This window comes from Hylobates moloch, unplaced genomic scaffold, assembly GCF_009828535.3.
Source record: "Hylobates moloch isolate HMO894 unplaced genomic scaffold, HMol_V3 SCAFFOLD_15, whole genome shotgun sequence".
Lineage (NCBI taxonomy): Eukaryota > Metazoa > Chordata > Mammalia > Primates > Hylobatidae > Hylobates > Hylobates moloch.
The window spans coordinates 2772545-2791265 of record NW_026652290.1 but is presented as its reverse complement, the minus strand read 5'-3'; the positions used below and the strand labels follow the sequence as shown (position 1 = coordinate 2791265).

At 59.5% G+C, this 18721-nt stretch overlaps 1 protein-coding gene across 3 annotated transcripts; it reads right to left on the bottom strand.

The window, feature by feature from the left end:
* Positions 1-70: 70 nt before the first annotated feature.
* Positions 71-17762, bottom strand: UNC13D (unc-13 homolog D). 3 transcript variants are annotated; one of them, XM_032178807.2, is made up of 33 exons: positions 17495-17762; positions 16757-16792; positions 16431-16538; positions 16286-16345; positions 16129-16195; positions 15705-15885; positions 14191-14235; positions 13996-14064; positions 13741-13810; positions 13460-13564; positions 13253-13345; positions 13074-13177; positions 11096-11213; positions 10866-10990; positions 10631-10721; positions 10492-10548; positions 10305-10402; positions 10148-10199; positions 9940-10070; positions 9702-9822; positions 9213-9356; positions 8911-9009; positions 8618-8824; positions 8368-8436; positions 7278-7357; positions 4323-4428; positions 4178-4249; positions 3647-3730; positions 3431-3551; positions 3096-3219; positions 2134-2330; positions 1308-1437; positions 71-214 (listed from the first exon to the last, which is right to left on the bottom strand). In XM_032178807.2, exons 1-32 carry the CDS (start codon positions 17654-17656, stop codon positions 1316-1318), a joined length of 3318 nt encoding a protein of 1105 aa, XP_032034698.1. In that variant the 5' UTR covers positions 17657-17762; the 3' UTR covers positions 71-214; positions 1308-1315. The 3 variants fall into 3 exon arrangements, with proteins under 3 accessions (XP_032034698.1, XP_032034697.1, XP_032034699.1); XM_032178806.2 differs by lacking the exon at positions 71-214 and adding an exon at positions 609-820; XM_032178808.2 differs by lacking the exon at positions 71-214 and having other exon boundaries at positions 609-1437.
* Positions 17763-18721: the final 959 nt, after the last annotated feature.

The following is an 18721-nucleotide window of genomic DNA, read 5'->3' as shown; positions in this document are numbered from 1 at the left end:
CGACCCTGCCCCTGAGGGATGAGGGGCTGAGGCCTAAGAGGTACGTCCTCCCTCCTACCTCCTCAAACTAGGCTGTGCGGTGGGGGTGAGAAAACACCCTGGTGGGATCTTCTTTGCATGGTCTCGGGTCTTGGATGTCATCTCAGCTAACCTCGACTCCTGTCCTCATCTTGTGCAGACTCAGAGATTCCAACATGGAACCAGGGTCACACAGCTAGGATGACGTGATGACCAGGCCTCAGGTTCTGACACCCCCCAGGCAGGGTAGGGACCCAGGTCCTCTATGCCCTACTGTCTCAAGAGCAGCCCCTCAGCCTCAACCTGCACCCCTGGGAGGCCCCTGCTCACTGTGCTCCCCTGAGGAACGGGTCCCTGTCCTGGGTGTCACCATAGGAACTGGTATGCCTGGTAAAGCAATTTGTTCAAAGCCCACAGCCAAAAATCACCCTAGCCCTGCTTCTGCCTCAGTTATTTCCACACCTACCCCCCTGCTTTGTAGCTGCCCCTAGGTGGGGGGTAGCTCAAAGTCCCCTGAGGGCTGGGGAGGAAGCTACCTGGCCTGGCTTGCATTCCGGGCCCCACTGTAGGCCAAAGTTATATTTTAAGAGGACAATGGATTGGTTTTTATTAATTTTTTTGCTAAGAAGGTTTCTAGGTGGCAGGTGCTGTCCGGGGAGGAGGCGTGCGCAGCAGACACAGTGGCCAAACTGTCCTTTCTGCTTCCGTCTGTCCGTGCCAGCCCCGCCGCCTGCCAGCTCTTGCTCCCTCAGAGCCAGAAGGTTCTTGGCTCCAGGCTTCCTGGCCTGGATGCTGGCAGCCCCTGGGGAGAGGACCCAGGCTCCCTCTAGTAATGGCCAACACCCTCCCCCCAGGGCAGCTGGAGCCTCATCTTTGGCAGGGTCCCCTCTCCCTTCCCCAGGAGACTGTGCCTGCAGCCCTGGTCCCAGTGAACCTGGCCCCCACCCCAGTGGCTGGAACAGGAAGGCCAGGAGGCAGATGGCCCAATCCCCTGCCCACCACAGCAGCTTTTCTGAGAGGCGGGCAGGGGCAGGGTTTGCTCCCCCTGGTGCTGGGATGTGGTGGAGACATTGCAGCCAGGGCTGGAGGAAGGGAGGCGGGAGTAGAGACGGCGCTGCTGAGCCCACATCACCATGGCAGGCAGGGAAGGTCTGCACTCTGGGCGCCCCGCGTGCTGGGGCTCCCCAAATGTTAGGCCAGGCTGGAGGGCCGCGCTGTGGCGGGGAAGCCCCAGACCCTACAGGAAAGCCCTTGCAGGTCCCCACCGGGGACCCAGCCCCACCGCAAACCTCTACAGCTACGGTGCAGGCCGCAAGGCATGCTGGGAGGCCTGCTTGGCCCGGTGCCGCCGCAGCCTCACAAAGACCTGGGCGTCTCGGTCACCCTTCCGGCCCTCCAGCAGCTGCAGGACTGGGTCCCCTGCGGAGAGAGGGGTTTGGGGGTCAGATGCCGGGGGAGAGGCAGTGCCTGGTGGTGGCAGAGAAGAGTGGGCGGGGGGGAACACAACACTGCTCCATCTCCCCGACAACCTGGAAGGAAACAAGTGACAGACCCGCGCCAGCCCAGCCCAGGAGGTGGTCTGACAGACGCATCCGGTCGCATAACACACAGAGCGCTGCCGGGACACTGTCCTGACTGCAGCGAGGGGCTGAGACGTGCCTGAGGTTTGACTATTACCTTTTTATATGAGAACCTAAAGCTAGCAAGTTAACCTTTTCTGCCTCGGTTTACTCATCTGTAAAAGAGTGCTAATAATATCTGCTTCGTTGCCTGGAATGCATAAAGTGCTCAGCACTTGCTCATAATAAGCGCACAAGCATCAGACCGTTGCTGGTATCAAAAATGCTCTCCAGGGATGTGGCCCCACCGAGTGAGATCCAGGCCCTTCTCCCCAGTTAAACTTCTTGGTGACTTCCCCATGCAGGGAGAGTCACATTACACTTAGCTTAAAGTTCACTGGTCTCTAGATGAGACCGAGAGATGGGCCGTGGCTGTCCCACTGGCTCCCATCTCCAAGGAAGCTGTTCTCCGACCCTGGCGTCACCTCTCTGGGGCACCTGCCTGAGCTTTACAGGCTCCCGTCCCTGCACCACCCTGCCCCGGGCTCAGGCCTACCGTTGGGTGCGGGGTACGTGAGGGGCAGGCGGGTCTGAGGCACCTCACCAGGCTCCTCAGAGCCACTCAGCCCAGGCACCTCACACAGCGGCAGGAAGGCCTCGCCTTCCAGGTCGTCGGCCCCCAGCGTGTCGTAGTCCAGCACGGTGAGCAGGAGGCATGCCCCAGGCTTGCGGCACGGCTCAGCAGGCACCAGGCTGCGGGGAGAGTCAGGGCTCTGCTGCCAGCCCCAGCACGGCCACCCCCAGCCTCGACACATGGGTTCACCCACTTGGTGTTGGGAACCAGCCAGGGTTAGGACTGCAAAGGCAGCTCTCAGCCTGGCACCTCTCAGCCATGTGGTGCAACGCCTGCTGTGACCGTGGGCTGATGCTTTAAAGCAGGGGTCCTGTGTTCCCCGTTCACCTGTCCTAAGGAACTGGGAGCAGGTTACTGAGAACCTCAGAGACAGGACCCTTCCCTGGAAGTCCCTAAGTTAAACACGGAGGAGTCTACCCCTTCCCCCAAGGGAAGCAAACTTTTTTTTTTTTTTGAGACGGAGTCTTGCTCTGTCACCTAGGCTGGAGTGTAGTGGTGCCATCTTGGCTCACTACAACCTCCACCTCCCGGGTTCAAGCGGTTCTCCTGCCTCAGCCTCCCGAGTAGCTGGGACTGCAGGCGCGTCCCACCACACCCAGCTAATTTTTTGTGTTTTTAGAGAGACGGCGTTTCACCATGTTAGCCAGGATGGTCTCGATCTCCTGACCTTGTGATCCGCCCGCCTTGGCCTCCCAAAGTGCTGTGATGACAGGTGTGAGCCACCGCATCCAGCTACAAACTCTTGTCCCAGGTGCCCCATCCCTTGGGCCCAAATGTGGCCATCTCAGGGGAGCCCCTTGGCCCCAGCCAGGAGGAGCAGGGCTGAGGGAGCCCAGTGGGTGGAAATGAGGGGAGGGACTGGGAGAAGAACGGGACCCACTCACAATTCAAAGGTCTCATCAAACAATGGGTGAAGGTCCTTCTTGTGCTTCTGGGTCTCCCGGGCGGCCAGCTCAGGGAATTCATGCCTGGGCTCCAAGGTCAGCTGGACAAAGGGGTCGCTGGAGCCTGGTAAGTGGCCAGGGAGTGTGCGTCAGCTGAGGGTCTCCCAGTCACCCCACCCCCGCAGCTATGCGCTGCTCAGCAGCACTGACCCCTCCTGGTAACTGGAGGAAATGCACCCAGAGCTCCTGCAGGGTGAGCGGAGCCCCCAGGGTCACTGAGACAGGAGGGCCAGGACGAGACCACGGAGAGTGGCCAAAGGGCAGCCTCCACTCACCGTTGGAGTCCAGGGCCAGCAGGCTGGAGGCGCTGAGCAGCTCCACACGCAGCTTCTGCTCAGATGCGCGGTAGGAGGCCTTGACTGTCACAGCCCCCAGCTCCTCAGAGGTGGTTTCTGCCTGGGGTAGGGAGCAGGGGCAGGGTCAGCAGGGTCACAGCGGGAGCGAGGTGCTCCAGGGCCTGCAGAGGGCGCAGTGCGAGGGAGGGGCCTCACCTGCTGCTGGATTCGGCTGCAGAAGTACTTCCGGATGAGTTCCCGGCTGGAGGCCGCCTGCAGCTCCAGGTCCCTCTGCAGAGCCTGGGAACACATACAGCTGAGAATCCACCCGGACTGCACACCCAACCACAGCCCGGGCCTGCCCTCCAGGAGCTCACCGTCAAGGGTAATACGTCCATTTGAAATGGAAAGTATTGGGTCATGGGACAACGGGCTGGGGCCACCCTCAGGCCAGACAGCAGGAGAGGCACAGACAGGGCTGGCTTCACGGGCGTGCTTACCCGACCCCACCCCGGCCCCTCCACCCCCGATGCAGGCACACAGGGCCCCTGTGCTTAGGAGGACCCAGGCTTGGTTTCAGGTTCTGTCGTCACCATTCTAAAATTTGTAATAACTTTTGAATAAGGGGCCCAGTTTTTCCATTTTGTACTGGGCCCCATAAATTATGTAGCCGACCCTGGACATAGGTGAGTACCAAAAGGCAGGCTCCCCGGACCTTCTACGGGGAAGCTCACCCAAAGCCCCTACCTGGAAGGTGGCAGTGTGCAGGGCCTCGGGCGGCAGGCCACAGCCCTCAGCGTGGAAGCAGATCTCCAGGTTCTGGGGGAGACATCAGAGGTGACCCCAGGCACCCTCCCACCAGGGTTATCATTGCTGTGACCGGTTCTGTTACCTGCAGGGCAATCTTCAGCCTGTTGGAAGCCAGGGATGAGCTGCGTTGTGAGGCGGCCGCCTCCACCAGCACTGTGAGCGTGTGGGTCCAGAGCAAGGTCAGGAGGCTGGGACGGGGGCCGAAGGGATGCAGACACAGCACGGCAGGGCGGTGGCAGAGGAGGAAGCAAAGACGCTCTTGAGAAATGAGAGGCCTCAGGGACCCAGCCTCACCCCAGCTGCTCCCACCCCCAACCTCCCCCTCCGTCTCCTACCCCAGGTGAGGCTGGGGAGAGGGCGGGTACAGGACCAACAAGGGGCAGGTGGGGTCAGTCCTATCCAACACACCTCTCAACCTCAGTGAAGAACCCTCCCCAGCAGACTAACGGAACCCACAAACAAGGCTGGAGACAGGGAGGAGGCCAGGCCCCCAGTGACAGAACCATGATTTAAGACAGGAGCAGGCCGGGCGCGGTGGCTCACGCCTATAATCCCAGCACTTTGGGAGGTCGAGGCGGATGGATCATGAGGTCAAGAGATTGTGACCATCCTGGCTAACATGGTGAAACCCCGTCTCTACTAAAAATACAAAAATTAGCTGGGCATGGTGGTGCGTGCCTATAGTCCCAGCTACTTGGGAGGCTGAGGCAGGAGAATCGCTTGAAGCCGGGAGGCGGAGGTTGCAGTGAGCCAAGATCGCACCACTGCACTCTGGCCTGGCAACAGAGCAAGACTCCATCTCAAAAAAACAATTAGCCAGGCATAATGGCATGCACCTGTAGTCCCAGCTACGCAGCAGGCTGAGATGGGAGGGATCGCTTGAGCCCAGGAAGATGAGGCTGCAGTGAACCGAGATCACGCCACTGCACTCCAGCTTGCGTAACAAGAGTGAGACGCCGTCTCAAAAAAAAAAAAGAAAAAAAAAGCATCGACCAGGTGCAGTGGCTTATGCCTGTAATCCAAGCACTTGGGAAGGCTGAGGCAGGCGGATCACCTGAGGTCGGGAGTTGGAGACCAGCCTGACCAACATGGAGAAACCCCATCTCTACTAAAAATACAAAATTAGCCGGACGTGGTTGCGTGTGCCTGTAGTCCCAGCTACTCGGGAGGCTGAGGCAGGAGAATCGCTTGAACCCGGGAGGTCGAGGTTGTGGTGAGCCCAGATCATGCCTTTGCACTCTAGCCTGGGCAACAAGAGCGAAACTCCATCTCAAAAAAAAAAAAAAAAAAATCATGGCCAGGTGCAGTGGCTTACACCTATAATCTCAGCACTTTGGGAAGGCCAAGGTGGGGTGATCACCTGAGGTCAGGAGTGAAAGACTCCGTTCCCCCCCCCCAAAAAAAGTAATTAATTTGTGCAACACATTTAAGTGCCCATTATGTACCAGGCACTGTTCTTTTTAAATTTTTTTTCAGATAGGGTCTCGCTCTGTCACCCAGGCTGAGTGCAGCAGTGCCATCACGGCTCACTGCAGCTTCCACTTTCTGCGTTCAAGTGATCCTCCCAACTCAGCCTCCCAGGTAACTGGGACTACAGGTGTACACCACCATGCCTGGCTAATTTTTGTATTTTTTTTTTTTTTTTTTGTATAATTTTGTAGAGACTGGGTTTTGCCATGTTGCCCAGGCTGGTCTTGAACCCCTGGGCTCAAATGATCCACTCACCTCGGCTTCCCAAAGTGCTGGGATTACAGGCGTGAGCCACCATGCCTGGTGGTGTTCTAAAGGCTCATGAGACAGCACTGAGCAAAACTTTCCTCTTGGTGGAGGTTTAACTCTGGTTTATGTGGAAAAATATGGTCTAAGATCAAGTCCAACAGAGCTTAAAGGTGAAAAAAATAAATGTTAAAAATAGGCTGGGCGTGGTGGCTCACGCCTGTAATCCCAGTACTTTGGGAGGCCGAGGCAGGCGGATCACGAAGTCAGAAGTTCAAGAACAGCTGGACCAACACGGTGAAACCCCATCTCTACTAAAAATACAAAAATTAGCTGGGCATGATGGCAGGCACCTGTAGTCCCAGCTACTCAGGAGGCTGAGGCAGGAGAATCACTTGAACCTGGAGGCAGAGGTCGCAGCGAGCTGAGATTGTGCCACTGCACTCCAGCCTGGCCGACAGAGCGAGACTCCATCTCAAAAACATAAAAAATATATATACATGGTTTAAGAAATAAAAACGGCCAGACTCCGAGGGGCCCTGGCTATACCTGTGAGGGTGGAACAGAACTCTAGGAGGGCTGGCAGCCTCTTCAGGGCCCAGATTCCACAGGGAGGTAGGGTGCTGTCATGGTCACTACAGCTAATAGTCACTGACCACTTCCTTTGTACCAACACCACGCTCAGCACCTCACATGACCCATTTAATCCTCAGCAGAAGCCAGAACTATTCTCATCTGCACCAGGAACTTGCCCAAGGCTGCTAAGCAGTGATGAAGCTGGAGTCAGAAGCCAGGTGGTCCAGAGCCAATGTGCTGGACTCCACCACCTGTTGCCTTGCATGCTGGGTCCCTGCTATAAGACACCCTAGCTAGAAGTTCTCTTTGCACCGTGGGCGGGGACCACCTGTAACCTAATGGAGGCAGAGGAGCAGTCAGGGAGGCCCTGAAGACAGGCCTGGGACTAAAGGAGAAAGGACAGGGAGATTTTGGCTCAGCCTAAGGAAGAACTCAAAGCGCTCAGAGCTAGGCAGCAGGAAATGGGGAGGCCTGCGAAGTGGCAAGCTCCCTGTCCCTGCAGTGAGCCTTAGCAGAGCCTGTTGCCCCCCATAAGGGAGGTCACCAAAGGGATTCACCTCCACCCCTCAGAACGGATGCTGAGGCCCAGGAAACAGGGGCCGTGGGAGGAGAGGGGGAGGCGGCGAGCACGCCCAGGGCAGGGGCTGCTACACCCCTCAGAACGGATGCTGGGGCCCAGGAAGGAGGGGCTGTGGGAGGAGAGGGGGAGGTGGCGAGCGTGCCCAGGGCAGGGGCTGCTACAGACCTGCTGAAGTTCTCCTGCACCAAGTTGGCGTTCATGTAGCAAAGCTCCACCTCCAGGAACTTCATCAGGGGCAGAATGGCCTGGGGAGGGAGATGGGGAGCAGGTGTGGCTCCGGCCTATGTTGGCCCCACCCCCATCCCCTTCCCCTGACCTGGAGGGAGGAAACAGGGCCGGGAACCGTTCTGTGAGTGTCTGTAAGAGGCCAGCCTGCCCACCTCTCTGCCTTCCCCTCACCGTTGCTCACCCTGTCCCAGCCACACTGGCCTCTACAGCCCTGGAACCTTCCAGGCATGGTCCTGCCTCAGGGTCTCTGCCCTTGCCGTTCCCTCTGCCTGGAATGCTCTTCCCCTAGAACTTCTCATGGCTCCTCCCCTTGCTTCCCGTAGGTCTTCACTCAGTTGTCACGGCCTTCCCTGGCCACCATCTAAAAATACAACCCTCTGACACTTTCCACCCGCTCCTCTGTTTTAACTTTTCTCTGTAGACTTGTCATTATCTAGCACACTGCATGTGTGTGCGCACGCATACACGTCTGCGCATAGAGTTAATAGCTATAACTATCACTATAGTTATGGATACTCACTATGTGGCTCTTTTTTCACCTCCACTACTAGAATGTGAGCTCCAGGAAAGCAGGTATTTTGTCATATTGTTCACTGACCTATCCTCAGTGCTTAAATCAATGCATAGGACAAAGTGGGTACCTAATAGTTGATGAATGAATGAATATCCTTCTACCCGCCGGTCGAAGGTGTGCATCATGATATGCCCCCACTTACAGGTCAGCTGGCTTGTGTGAACAGGACAGCAAAGCTAGGAGGCAGCTGAGAAGGATGTGCACCCTGGCCTGTTTGGCTGCAAAGTCTAAGCCCTCCCCAGCTGCAGCCCCCTCATTGACTGTCAGTGCTGAGACAGCCGGTGGAGTGACCCAACCTGTTCCTGTGAGTATACCAGGAGGAAACTGAGGCCCAGGGAGAGAACATGCCTTGCCTAGTCTGGGGGACTTATCTTTGACACCAAGGCCTTCAATGACCCCAGATCTACAGAGCTAGCAGGGCGGTGAAGACCAGCAGGCAGAAGGGCCACTTACATCCTCAGGCAGGACGGACTCCCTGACGCCCACCAGTTTCTGGATGTGCTTGGCGATGCCCACCTCCAGCTGGTGACACAAAACGGAAGAAGGAGGGAGGTCAGGGCATGAGTTGGGGATGGGAGAGTTCCTTAGGGCCTGAGTTTAGACGCAGGAAGGGGTCAGGGCTGGACATTGGCCCAGGTCCTGCTGGAGCCAGGCAGGCTAAAGACGGGATGGGATGGGGTGACTGTGCAGTCGGACAAGGTACCTGCTCGGCCAGGGTGCGGACGCCAGTGCGGATCTCATGGCCCAGCCCGGCCAGCGCGCTCTGCAGCTGGGCATGCAGCGTGTTCTGTAGCTGCCCCTGCTCCAGCACGCCCCCTACCCGCTGCTCCAGGGCCTCCCATGCCAGCTGGGCAGGCAACTTGCCGATCACCAGCCGCAGCTGCTCCATGTCATTCACCACCACACACAGCTGGGACAGAGATGCAGAGCTTCCTGAACTGTGCCCAGGCTGCTCCCCACACCCAGCCGGACTCCCAGCCCCAGCTCTGGCCTTACCATGTTGGCTGCCTGGCCCTGGTCCTTCTGGCCTGAAGAGAGCTCACGGGCCCGGGCCTTTATGAGGCTGCAGTACACCAGGGCCAGGCGACAGGTGTCCTAGGGTGGGGTTGGACAGAGGAAACTGATCCACGGGTGGGGCATCCAGGAAGGGCAGGTGGGAGGGCATGGGAATTTCAGCGACTTGGGGGATTTAGGATACAGGCCTTGGGAGGCTGCCTAGGTGAGAGCTCGGGAGAAACGGTGGGTGGTAGTGTGGCTGTTCTAGAAAGAGGGGGAAGGACACATGGAAGATGCCGCACCTCCACAAACTTGACAGTAATCATGAAGGCCTCCTCTGGGTCTGGCCAGTCCAGCTGCCGGGCAGTGTGGCTGATCTGGGCAAAGCAGGTGGATAGATCCACTGCTGATGTGCTGTGCTTGGTCAGTTCACCCAGCGGCACCAGCTGGGGGAAGAAAGGAGGACTCAGGATACTGCCAAATCCACCCCCTTCCCTCCTTCCTTCATTCATAGAGCAGCTACCACCACCAGGCACAGAGCTGGGCAGGGAGCTTCACAAGAGACAAGCACGGCTCCGCCCAGACCCCCAGGCTGCAGGATCTCAGGCAAAGTGAAGCCACAGCCCCAAGGATATCCAGAGGCAGCGTTTTGCACAAAACTGGCCTCAAGTGCACCCAAAAGGGATGTTCAGAGCGGGTTACCGGCTTTTACTACACTTTGGAGGTCCAGGCAGAACCCAAGCTTCACCCCCAAACCGGGGCCCCGCCCCCTGCCCTGGCCACGCCCCCACCTCATCTATCTGCACAGCGCGCTGCACCCGCGCCAGGGCCTCGTTGTACGTCTTCTGCAGCCAGGAGGGGACGGCCGGCTGGAACCAGCGGTGGAAATTATCCAGGGCCAGGACTCCATCCCTGGGGATTGCCGGGGCTCAGCGTCGGGAAGGCTGGGGCCACCACGGGCCCCGGGGCCTCATCCACCCTCCCCTCCCCTGTGCCCCAGCAGCTGCCCACAATTGGCCTGCTGCCCACCTCTCTGAGGAGCTTGGGCGCAGCTGGCAGAGCTCCTTGAGGCTGATGTAGAGCTGGAACAGATTCTCACCCATCTCTGGGGACACTGCATCACCCACAGCCGTCGTGTGGTCCTGCACCCGCTTGGCCACCTGCAAAGGAAAGGTGTGGAGGGCAGGGCCCACAGCTCTGTCGGAGGGCATGCCCTAGAGACAGGGGAGGGACTCACCAGCCACTGCAGCTCCCGGAAAGCCATGGAGAAGAGGTGGATCTTGAGGGTACTGGAGGAAAGGCAGCAGGTGTCACCCAGTGGCATACACCAGGGTCCCCATGGTTCCGGCTCTGAGCCAATGCCCCACTACCTCCCGACCTGGCTATCTGCTCACTTGTGGAAGATCTTGTCCCACGTGCGCTGGCACTGGTGCAGGTCGCCAATGATATCCTGTACCAGGCCCAGCAAGGCCCTGCCTGCCTCCAGGATGCCCTGCAGAGACAGAGGTGGGCTGGGCAGGGCTGCCAGAGGCAGGCACCACCCCCGTGCCCCCCTGCCCTCCCCCTTGCCCAGCTCCTCACCTGCACCATGGGCTGATGGTGCTGCTGCTTCAGGTGGAACCATTCAGTGGTGCCAGTCTGTCGACAAAGAGGCAGTGAGCAGGGAGGGATTGCCAGGCCCAGGCGCTGGTCTCCCCTATCCCCAGTGCGAGTACCATACCTGCAGGGCCTCAGTCACCAGCTGGGGCAATGGGGCGGTGTTGGGGCACAGTTCTCCGAAGGCCTTCATCTTGCACATCTGTACCAGGACCCTGCAAGACGGAAACAGCTGTGTCCAAAGTGCCTGCTGCCCCACACTGCACTCACTCCTCCAACAGGCTTCTCCCACTCCTGCAGGCACCCCAGCTGATCCCTCATCCCTGACCCCACTGAGGAAGGGGAAGGCAGCCACTGACCTGAGAAGAGACTGCAGCCGAGCTGGGGAGTCCAAGACAGAGAGGGGGAAGACAGAGCGGAACCTCCGGATGAGGGAGAGGCCGTAGGCCAGCAGGGAGCTGAATGAGGCGGCCAGCTCCTCCTGCTGCAGAGCCAGGAGGTGCTTTAGGGGCCTAGACAGCCGCCGCTGCTCCCCTGCCCCTTCCTTGAGCCCTGCCTGCCCATCGCCCCTTGCCCACTGCATGCCTACCTGTTCTGCCTTGAGCCGACCCTGGATCCACTGGTACTCGATGCTGGTGATGGGGTGCAGGAGGCAGCTGCTGGGGAACTCCAGGCTCTGGTAGAGGCGGCTGTAGGCCAGCCACTGCCTGCAGGGGACAGGAAGCCCTCAGCTGGGCAGGGAGGAGGGAGTCACCTTCCCCTGTTCACCCAGCCTCAGGTGGGGGGAATCACCTCCCTTCTCCAGGGCCCCTGGTGGAGAACCACCCACAGTACAGGCTGAAAACGAGCGGCTCAATAGGACACACAGGATTTTTTTTTTTTTGAGATAGAGTCTCACTCTGTTACCCAGGCTGGAGTGCAGTGGTGCGATCTCGGTTCACTGCAACCTGTGCCTCCTGGGTTCAAGCGATTCTCCAGCCTCAGCCTCCCAAGCAGTGGGACTACAGGCATGGTGGTACATTTTTTATTTTTAGTAGAGATGGGGTTTCACCATGTTGGCCAGGCTGGTCTCGAACACCTGACCTCAAGTGATCCACCCGCCTCGGCCTCCCAAAGTGCTGGGATTACAGGCGTGAGCCACTGTGACCAGCCAGGATTTTTGTTTCTTTGTTTCCATAGATGCTTTTCAAATTGCCCAGACTGAGACCTTTGTGATTTTAAAACTTCAGGATTTCTTGCTGTTTTTGAAAAATTGGATTAGCTGGGCACAGTCTCGCTGTGTCGCCCAGGCTGGAGTGCAGTGGTGCAATCTCAGCTCACTGCAACCTCTACCTCCCGGGTTCAAGTGATTCTCATGCCTCACCCTCCTGAGTAGCTGGGATTACAGACGTGCACCACCACGCCTGACTAATTTTTGTATATTTTGTAGAGATGGGGTTTCACCATGTTGGCCAGGCTGGTCTCAAACTTGACTTCAAGTGATCTGCCTGCCTCAGCCTCCCAAAGTGCTGGGATTCCAGGCGCGAGCCACTGCGCCTGGCTGGCTTTGTCCCATCTCTGCCCTTCTCACGTGCACTGGAATGGCTGTGACCCCCGTGCCCTCCCCGGCATTCCTAGGACTTGACGTGAGCGGCCCTCAACATAAATCTGTCCTTATCAGCGCATAGCTTTGCTGAGTTGAAGACTATGGCATTGGGAAATGGGGCTGGGGTTAGGGACCGGGTCCAAATTCAAATGCCCGGAAGGACTCAGGAGACGAAAGCAACTGAAGTGGGCCCAATGGCAGCCGTGATGGGCAGAGGCAGACACATCACCCTGCTCTGTCCACTCAAAAAAGCAGCAAAATGGCTGAGTGCAGTGGTTCACGCCTATAATCCCAGCACTTTGAGAGGCCGAGGCAGGCAGATCACCTGAGGTCGGGAGTTCGAGACCAGCCTGACCAACATGGAGAAACCCCGTCTCTACTAAAAATACAAAGTTAGCCGGGCGTGGTGGCACATGCCTGTAATCCCAGCTACTCGAGAGGCTGAGGCAGGAGAATCACTTGAACCTGGAAGGCGGAGGTTGCATGCAGTGAGTCAAGATTGCGCCATTCCACTCTAGCCTGGGCAACAAGGGTGAAACTCCGTTTCAAAAAAAAAAAAAAAAAAAGGCAGCAAAACGATGGCCCTGCAGTTCCAGCACTTGTGTTTCACGAAAAGCTGGAGATCTGGATGGTATGTGAAATCTCCAGATAGCTTTTTCTAATATTTTTTGGAAATGAGGTCTCACTCTGTGGTCCAGGCAGGAGTGTTGGTGTGATCATAGCTCACTGCAGCCTTGAACTCCTGGGCTTGAGTGATCCTCCTGCCTCAGCCTCCCAAAGTCCTGGGATTACAGGAGCGGGCCACCGCGTCAGCCAAATCTCTAGACCTTTTAAAGTTGGCAACTGATTCAAAACTTAAAACACACATTTTGGGCCAAAGGGAACTCTGCTGAGAATTACACTTTGGGCTACCAGCTTGGAGGAGGGCAGGGGGCGTGGGGGGCTGGTGGCTCAGGGGTTCTGCCCAGGGCTGTGTACTTACGCCATGGACTGGTGGAAGTCGGACAGGTCCTTCTGTGTGGCGTGCAGAAAGAGGATGGTGGCAGCCTGGGGACTCAGCGACCCGTCCCAGGAGGTGCTTCCCGCCTGAGGGGAGCAGGTGGAAGAGTGTCAGGACCTGAAGGGCAGCCCCGACTGTGCCCAGCCCCGGCAGGGCAGTACCTCATGCTGGGTGACCTCGTGGGACACGAGCTGCTGCAGGAGGTGGAGATGCACCGTGTAGCTGGGCTGCGAGCGGCTGGCCGCGGTGGCTCTCTGCAATGAGGCCTCTGTGAGCAGACAGGGCCTCACACCGGGTGCAGCCAGCCCCCCAACCCAGCAGACCACCGCAGGAGCTGGGCACGGCCACTTGCCCAGGACCCGACCTACCCGCTTGTGGATGAGTTGGAACTGGAGGTGGCACTGGCCGCGGTCTGGGTAGGTCTCAGTGCAGGGTTTCAGGGGGTACCACTGGTCCTCTCGGCAGCGCAGGTCCTGGCAGGCGGGGATGCCCAGCCCGTGAGCGTCAGAACCTCACAGTCAGGGGCAGTGGAGGCGACAGGAGGTGGACCCCAGGCTCAGCTTGGTGAGGACACAGAGCCTCTCCCCAGAACCCCTCCCAAACCCCTCCCTCTGCCTCGCTCCTGGGCCCCTTTCCTCATCCTCCTCACCTGCAGCCTCAGAACCACGTTCCCCAGAAAGTCGTCCTGGCCTTTGTCCTTCCGGGCCTCCTTAAAGATCCTGCATCAGGCAGGGTCCCGTGAGGGGGATGCAGCAAGCGTCGGAAGGGATCAGGCTGGAATCTACCCATCGCCGCAGCCACCTGGGCCCCAAAGGAGCCTGCACCCCAGCATCCAGTGTGCATGTCGGGGGATGGAGGGCAAAAGGAGCCCCAACTCCTTCCCTGTGAGCCCTGCAACACGCACCTGCGAAGCCCATGCAGATCCGTGAGCTCCCCAAGCTTCTGTCGGACAGACTCCACAGTATCCAGGTCCCTGGCGGGACAGAGGTTTGAGAAGGAAGCAGAGAGAGTGCCTATGACCTCTTCCAGGAGGAGGTTCCACCTCTCTCACCCCAGATCCCTTCCCTTCCCATCCCTAGGGGCAGGCCAGGTCACTCACCACATGTCCAGATGAAATCTCGCATTGGTGATGTCCTCAAACTCCCTGTATGGAGAAAAGGGCGTGGTTGAGGGCCCTGGAGGGTGGATGCCCCCAGACAAAGCCATAAGTGACCACAGCCCCAGAGCCATGGAGTTGTAGCCTATCCCTGCCAAACTCCTCTGCTCCCAGCTGCATCCCTGCCTTTTTTTTTTTTTTTTTTTTTTTTTGAGACAGAGTCTCGCTCTGTCGCCCAGGCTGGAGTGCAGTGGCGCAATCTCGGCTCACTGCAAGTTCCACCTCCCGGGTTCACGCCATTCTCCTGCCTCAGCCTCTCCGAGTAGCTGGGATTACAGGCGCCCGCCACCACACCTGGCTAATTTTTGTATTTTTAGTAGAGATGGGGTTTCACTGTGTTGGCCAGGCTGGTCTTGAGCTTCTGACCTCATGATCTGCCCGCCTAGGCCTCCCAAAGTGCTGGGATTACAAGCGTGAGCCACCATGCCCAGGCTTTTTTGTTGTTGTTGTTGAGACAGAGTCTCACTCTGTCACCCAGGCTGGAGTGCGGTGGCGCGATCTCAGCTCACTGCAACCTCCGCCTCCCAGGTTCAAGTGATTCTCCTGCCTCAGCCTCCTAAGTAGCTGGGATTACAGGCATGCACCACCACACCCGGCTAATTTTTGTACTTTTAGGAGAGGTGGGCCTTCATTGTGTTGGCCAGGCTGGTCTCGAACTCCTGACCTCAGATGATCCACCCGCCTTGGCCTCCCAAAAGTGCTGGGATTACAGGCATGAGTCCCTGTGCCTGGCCCCCACTAATTTTTTTTTTTTTTTTTTTTTTTTTTGAGACAGAGTCTCGCTCTGTCACCAGGCTGGAGTGCAGCGGTGTGATCTCGGCTCACTGCAACCTCCGCTTCCCAGGTTCAAGTGATTCCCCTGCCTCAGCCTCCTGAGTAGCTGGGACTACAGGTGCCTGCCACCACGCCCGGCTAACTTTTTGTATTTTAGTAGAGACGGGGTTTCACCGTGTTAGCCAGGATGGTCTCGATCTCCTGACCTCATTATCTGCCCTCCTTGGCCTCCCAAAGTGCTGGGATTGTAGGCGTGAGCCACCACGCCCGGGCTTTGTTGTATTTTTAGTAGAGATGGGGTTTTGCCAGGTTGGCCAGGCTGGTCTCGATCTCCTGGCCTCAAGTGATCTGCCCACCTCGGCCTCCCAAAGTGCTGGGATTACAGGTGTGAACCACTGCACCCGTCCCTGCCTCCTTTCAGGTACGGCTTCAGGCACCCCCAGACTCACCCACAAGGGCCTGACCCTCCTTGCCCCATCAGCACACGTGGCATTGATGTCCTTCTGTCCCATCTGACCTACTGTCCATCTAACGTGCCTAGAGATGGGCTTCTCCTCCAGTCTTTGCCCAGGGCCAAATCCCCTCCCCTGAGCCACGACGACCTACTCATCTCATTGTCTGGGGAAGACCCTGCTACCCAGGAAAGACCTGGACAGAGTGGGGGCTGGAGCACGGCCACGTACAGGATGAAGGTCTCGTCCCAGACGGGGTTGAGTGTCTGGGTGATGACCTGCGTGCGGTGGGTCTGCTCCTCAGGGATGGTGTGCCTCACCACAGCCTTCTGCCGCTGCCGGGACCCGGGGCTGCCTTCCAGCACATCTACCCGCTGTTTAATGCCCAGCAGGCAATAGGGGTCGCTGAACCCTGTGGAGGAGTGGGGAAGACGAGGCAGCCAGGGAGTCGGCTGGGTCCCTGGGACAGGCCCTCATCACCCCCGCCCGGGGCTGAGCCTCCTCCTGGGGAGACGGAAGGGGATCAGCAGCATGGGGGGCCAGCGCTGCAGGGCTGCTGGGAGGTGGGTGCTCCCGCCAAGAGTCCTGGGCCAGGCTGTGATGGGAGAGGAAGGAGCCAGGAAGAAGCCCCTCGGGGACCCCACCCCGTGCTCACCACTGACATCTTTGCCCAGAATGCCCTTGGCCTGTTTCACTGTTGCCTTCAGACAAAATATTGGCTTCTGGAGGGACAGGAGGGACAGCCTCAGTCCCTGAGAGGGCTGGGCTTCCCAGGCCCTTCCTTGCCCAGGGTGGCCCTGGCCCCAAGTTACCTCGAGTTCCCTGACCCGCTGCAGCGTCTGCCAGTGCTCCTCGGGCTCCACGTGGAAGGCCTGGTGGGGAGGCAGGCTGGTGGGTGGCTGGGGGCACGGGACAGGGCAGCTGCAGGAATGGGGGTGGGGTGGGAGCTGGGCTCACCTCCTGCAGGTATCGCAGCAGCTCAGAGGCCTCCGTCACATGGTTGGGCTCAGGCTGACCCAGGCGGTGCAAGACAGTGTAGAGTGCGTCCTCGTAGAGCAGGGCCCGCTGAGACACATGGGGTCACCTTGGGGACCCCACCAGCCACCCCTAGCACCACCACCTCTCGCTAAGGGCAGGACAAGGGATGGCTTGTGCAGCAGAGGGAGTTGAGACCCAGGAGTCCCCTCCCCACCGCAAGTTGCTTGCTGCCATCAGCGTCGGCCAGCAGGAGGACACACAGCCGCCTTCCCCACCTCTCTGCACCCCAACACTCCGACTCTTACCTGTTTGGGGGAGAAGTGGTGGGACGGAGGCTGGATCTGCAGAGCAAGGTGGAAAGGCGGAGTGTCCCGGGAGGCCCAGAGCACGCTCAGATGGACAGGAACGGCTGCTCTGAGGCCTGAACCAGGCCAAGGGTATGGGGGCCCCAGCACCCCGGCCTCCAGCCCCACTGATGCCCCGCACCTGTTCCCCCAGCAGGCCTCCTGGAGGTCCGTCCCCTGGCCCGCCGTGGCTGAGGTCCATGGGCGCCCAGCAGCGTGAGCCCTCCACATCCGCACCCCACCTCCCTCCCTTCCCCAGAGGAAACAGTTCTGCTTATCAGTGGCGGCTGCTCCTCACCCAGCAGCGGAAGTGAGGCTCCTTAGCGGAGGTGAGGGGGGCGCCACGCCGGCCTAGGGGTCTGCTGCTCCCTGAACAGCTCACCCCACAGCAGGGACATCCCCGCCTAATGGAGTCGGCTCCTCTGAAGCTGGAGGAGCAGGGGATGGGGTCGGGCCCACCGGGAGGGAGGGCTTCAGAGAGGCTCAGACCACAGGGCCTGAGGCCCACAGTGGCCCAGAGTCCACCTGGCAGCCCCTGCTCTGCTGGCCCGGAGGCTCTCCCCAGAGTGTGGCAGGCAGGGGAGGGTCCCTGGTCCCCAGTCCCAGCCTTTGAGAGGTGGGGCCAGACAGCAGGGCACCCGCACCCGAGACCGCAATGCTCCCCAAGGCCAGCTCTCTCCCCAGTGAGGTCACTCCTACCTCTGGGGCCATCTGGGGCAGGGGATCCTGATCTCTGACTCTGCGGCGCCTTATCTTGATGGCCTGGCGCAAGAGGGGAGGGCGCTGCTGCGGACGGGAGAGGAGTGTCGCCATGGTGGCCTTCTCTGCCCTTCCCTGTCCGCTGGTGCTGGGTGAAGACATCGAAGCCACAGGATTATGCAAAGAGCCTGAGGCTGCCACCCTCTGTCAGGGGAGGGTGTAGGGAGGGTGGCTGGGAGGGACGGAAGGGTGAGGGTTTCACCGCTTCGGAGAGGCGGTCTCCCAGGCCCCCTGCACCCTCCCCAGCCGGGATCCCTACAGGACCCTCCTCTGGCTGGAGCAGAAGATGGACCCTGTGGGCAGGCCTGGCCCCGCCCCACCCTCCCACAGAGGCCCTAGGAAGGGGCCAACGCTCTCAGCAGGGGGTGGGGGAGCCCAGAACAGGCGGGCAGCATCCTGCCCCATCCATGTGCTGTGCCCAGGCTGGGCTGGACCCTGAGGGAAGCTGACCTGGGCCCAGGGGGTTCTCACCCCACTTCCTCGAGTGCCTCCAGACGTTGGGCAGGGCGGGGTGGGGTGGGGTGGGGTGGAGCCCAGGGTGGGGGCTCCCAAGAGGCGTCTCCCTGGAGGACAGCCAGTGGCTCAGCCTGCCTGGCCCCACAGGTGACATTCCATGGAGATGACGGAGCCAAGCTGTGCTGGGCAGGGACAGCCCTGTGCCCCTGCCCCAACCTTGGCGGTCAGGAGGGTGCTCCCTTCAGACGCCCTTGAAGGGGGCTTAGCCAAGTCCCAGAGAGCTCTGGGCCAGGCTGGCCAGGAGGAGGCGGCAGAGCGGCTGCTGCCTGATCTCTCCTGATGACAGACTTGGCTCCCGGGGGACAGGAAAACGTGCCTCAGCACATGGTGCTTTCCTAGAGCTCTGTGGCCTGCCCACTCTGTGCCCAGTGCTGGGCTGGGGGACAGGGGCGCATGGGCCTGGCCACGACCTTTGGCCATTTCCCACCCTCCTGTCCCTTCAAGTTCACAGCAGGGCACGTGATGTGGGTGGTGGCAAGCCGGCTCAGCTACCTCAGTGTCCCTGTCACAGGTCCTGACGTGCTCCAGGGCTGACTCAGCCTCCTCCCTCCAGCAACCAGGACTTAGGCCAGGGCTGCCATTCCTCGAGGAGCCAGCAGGGGACAAGGTGGCGGCCCCAACCCCTCCCATCAAGGCCAACGCTGGGCCACA

Bases quoted from the DNA above. Each gene is read 5' to 3' on its own strand.
- UNC13D (XM_032178807.2), bottom strand. From the start codon at position 17,656: ATGTCTTCACCCAGCACCAGCGGACAGGGAAGGGCAGAGAAGGCCACC. The intron at 13,178-13,252 runs GTACTGCCCTGC...TGCTCCCCTCAG, and splicing joins ACGAGGTCACCCAGCATGAG to GCGGGAAGCACCTCCTGGGA. The intron at 10,991-11,095 runs GTAGGCATGCAG...CTGGCTCTGCAG, and splicing joins GTCGGCTCAAGGCAGAACAG to CAGGAGGAGCTGGCCGCCTC.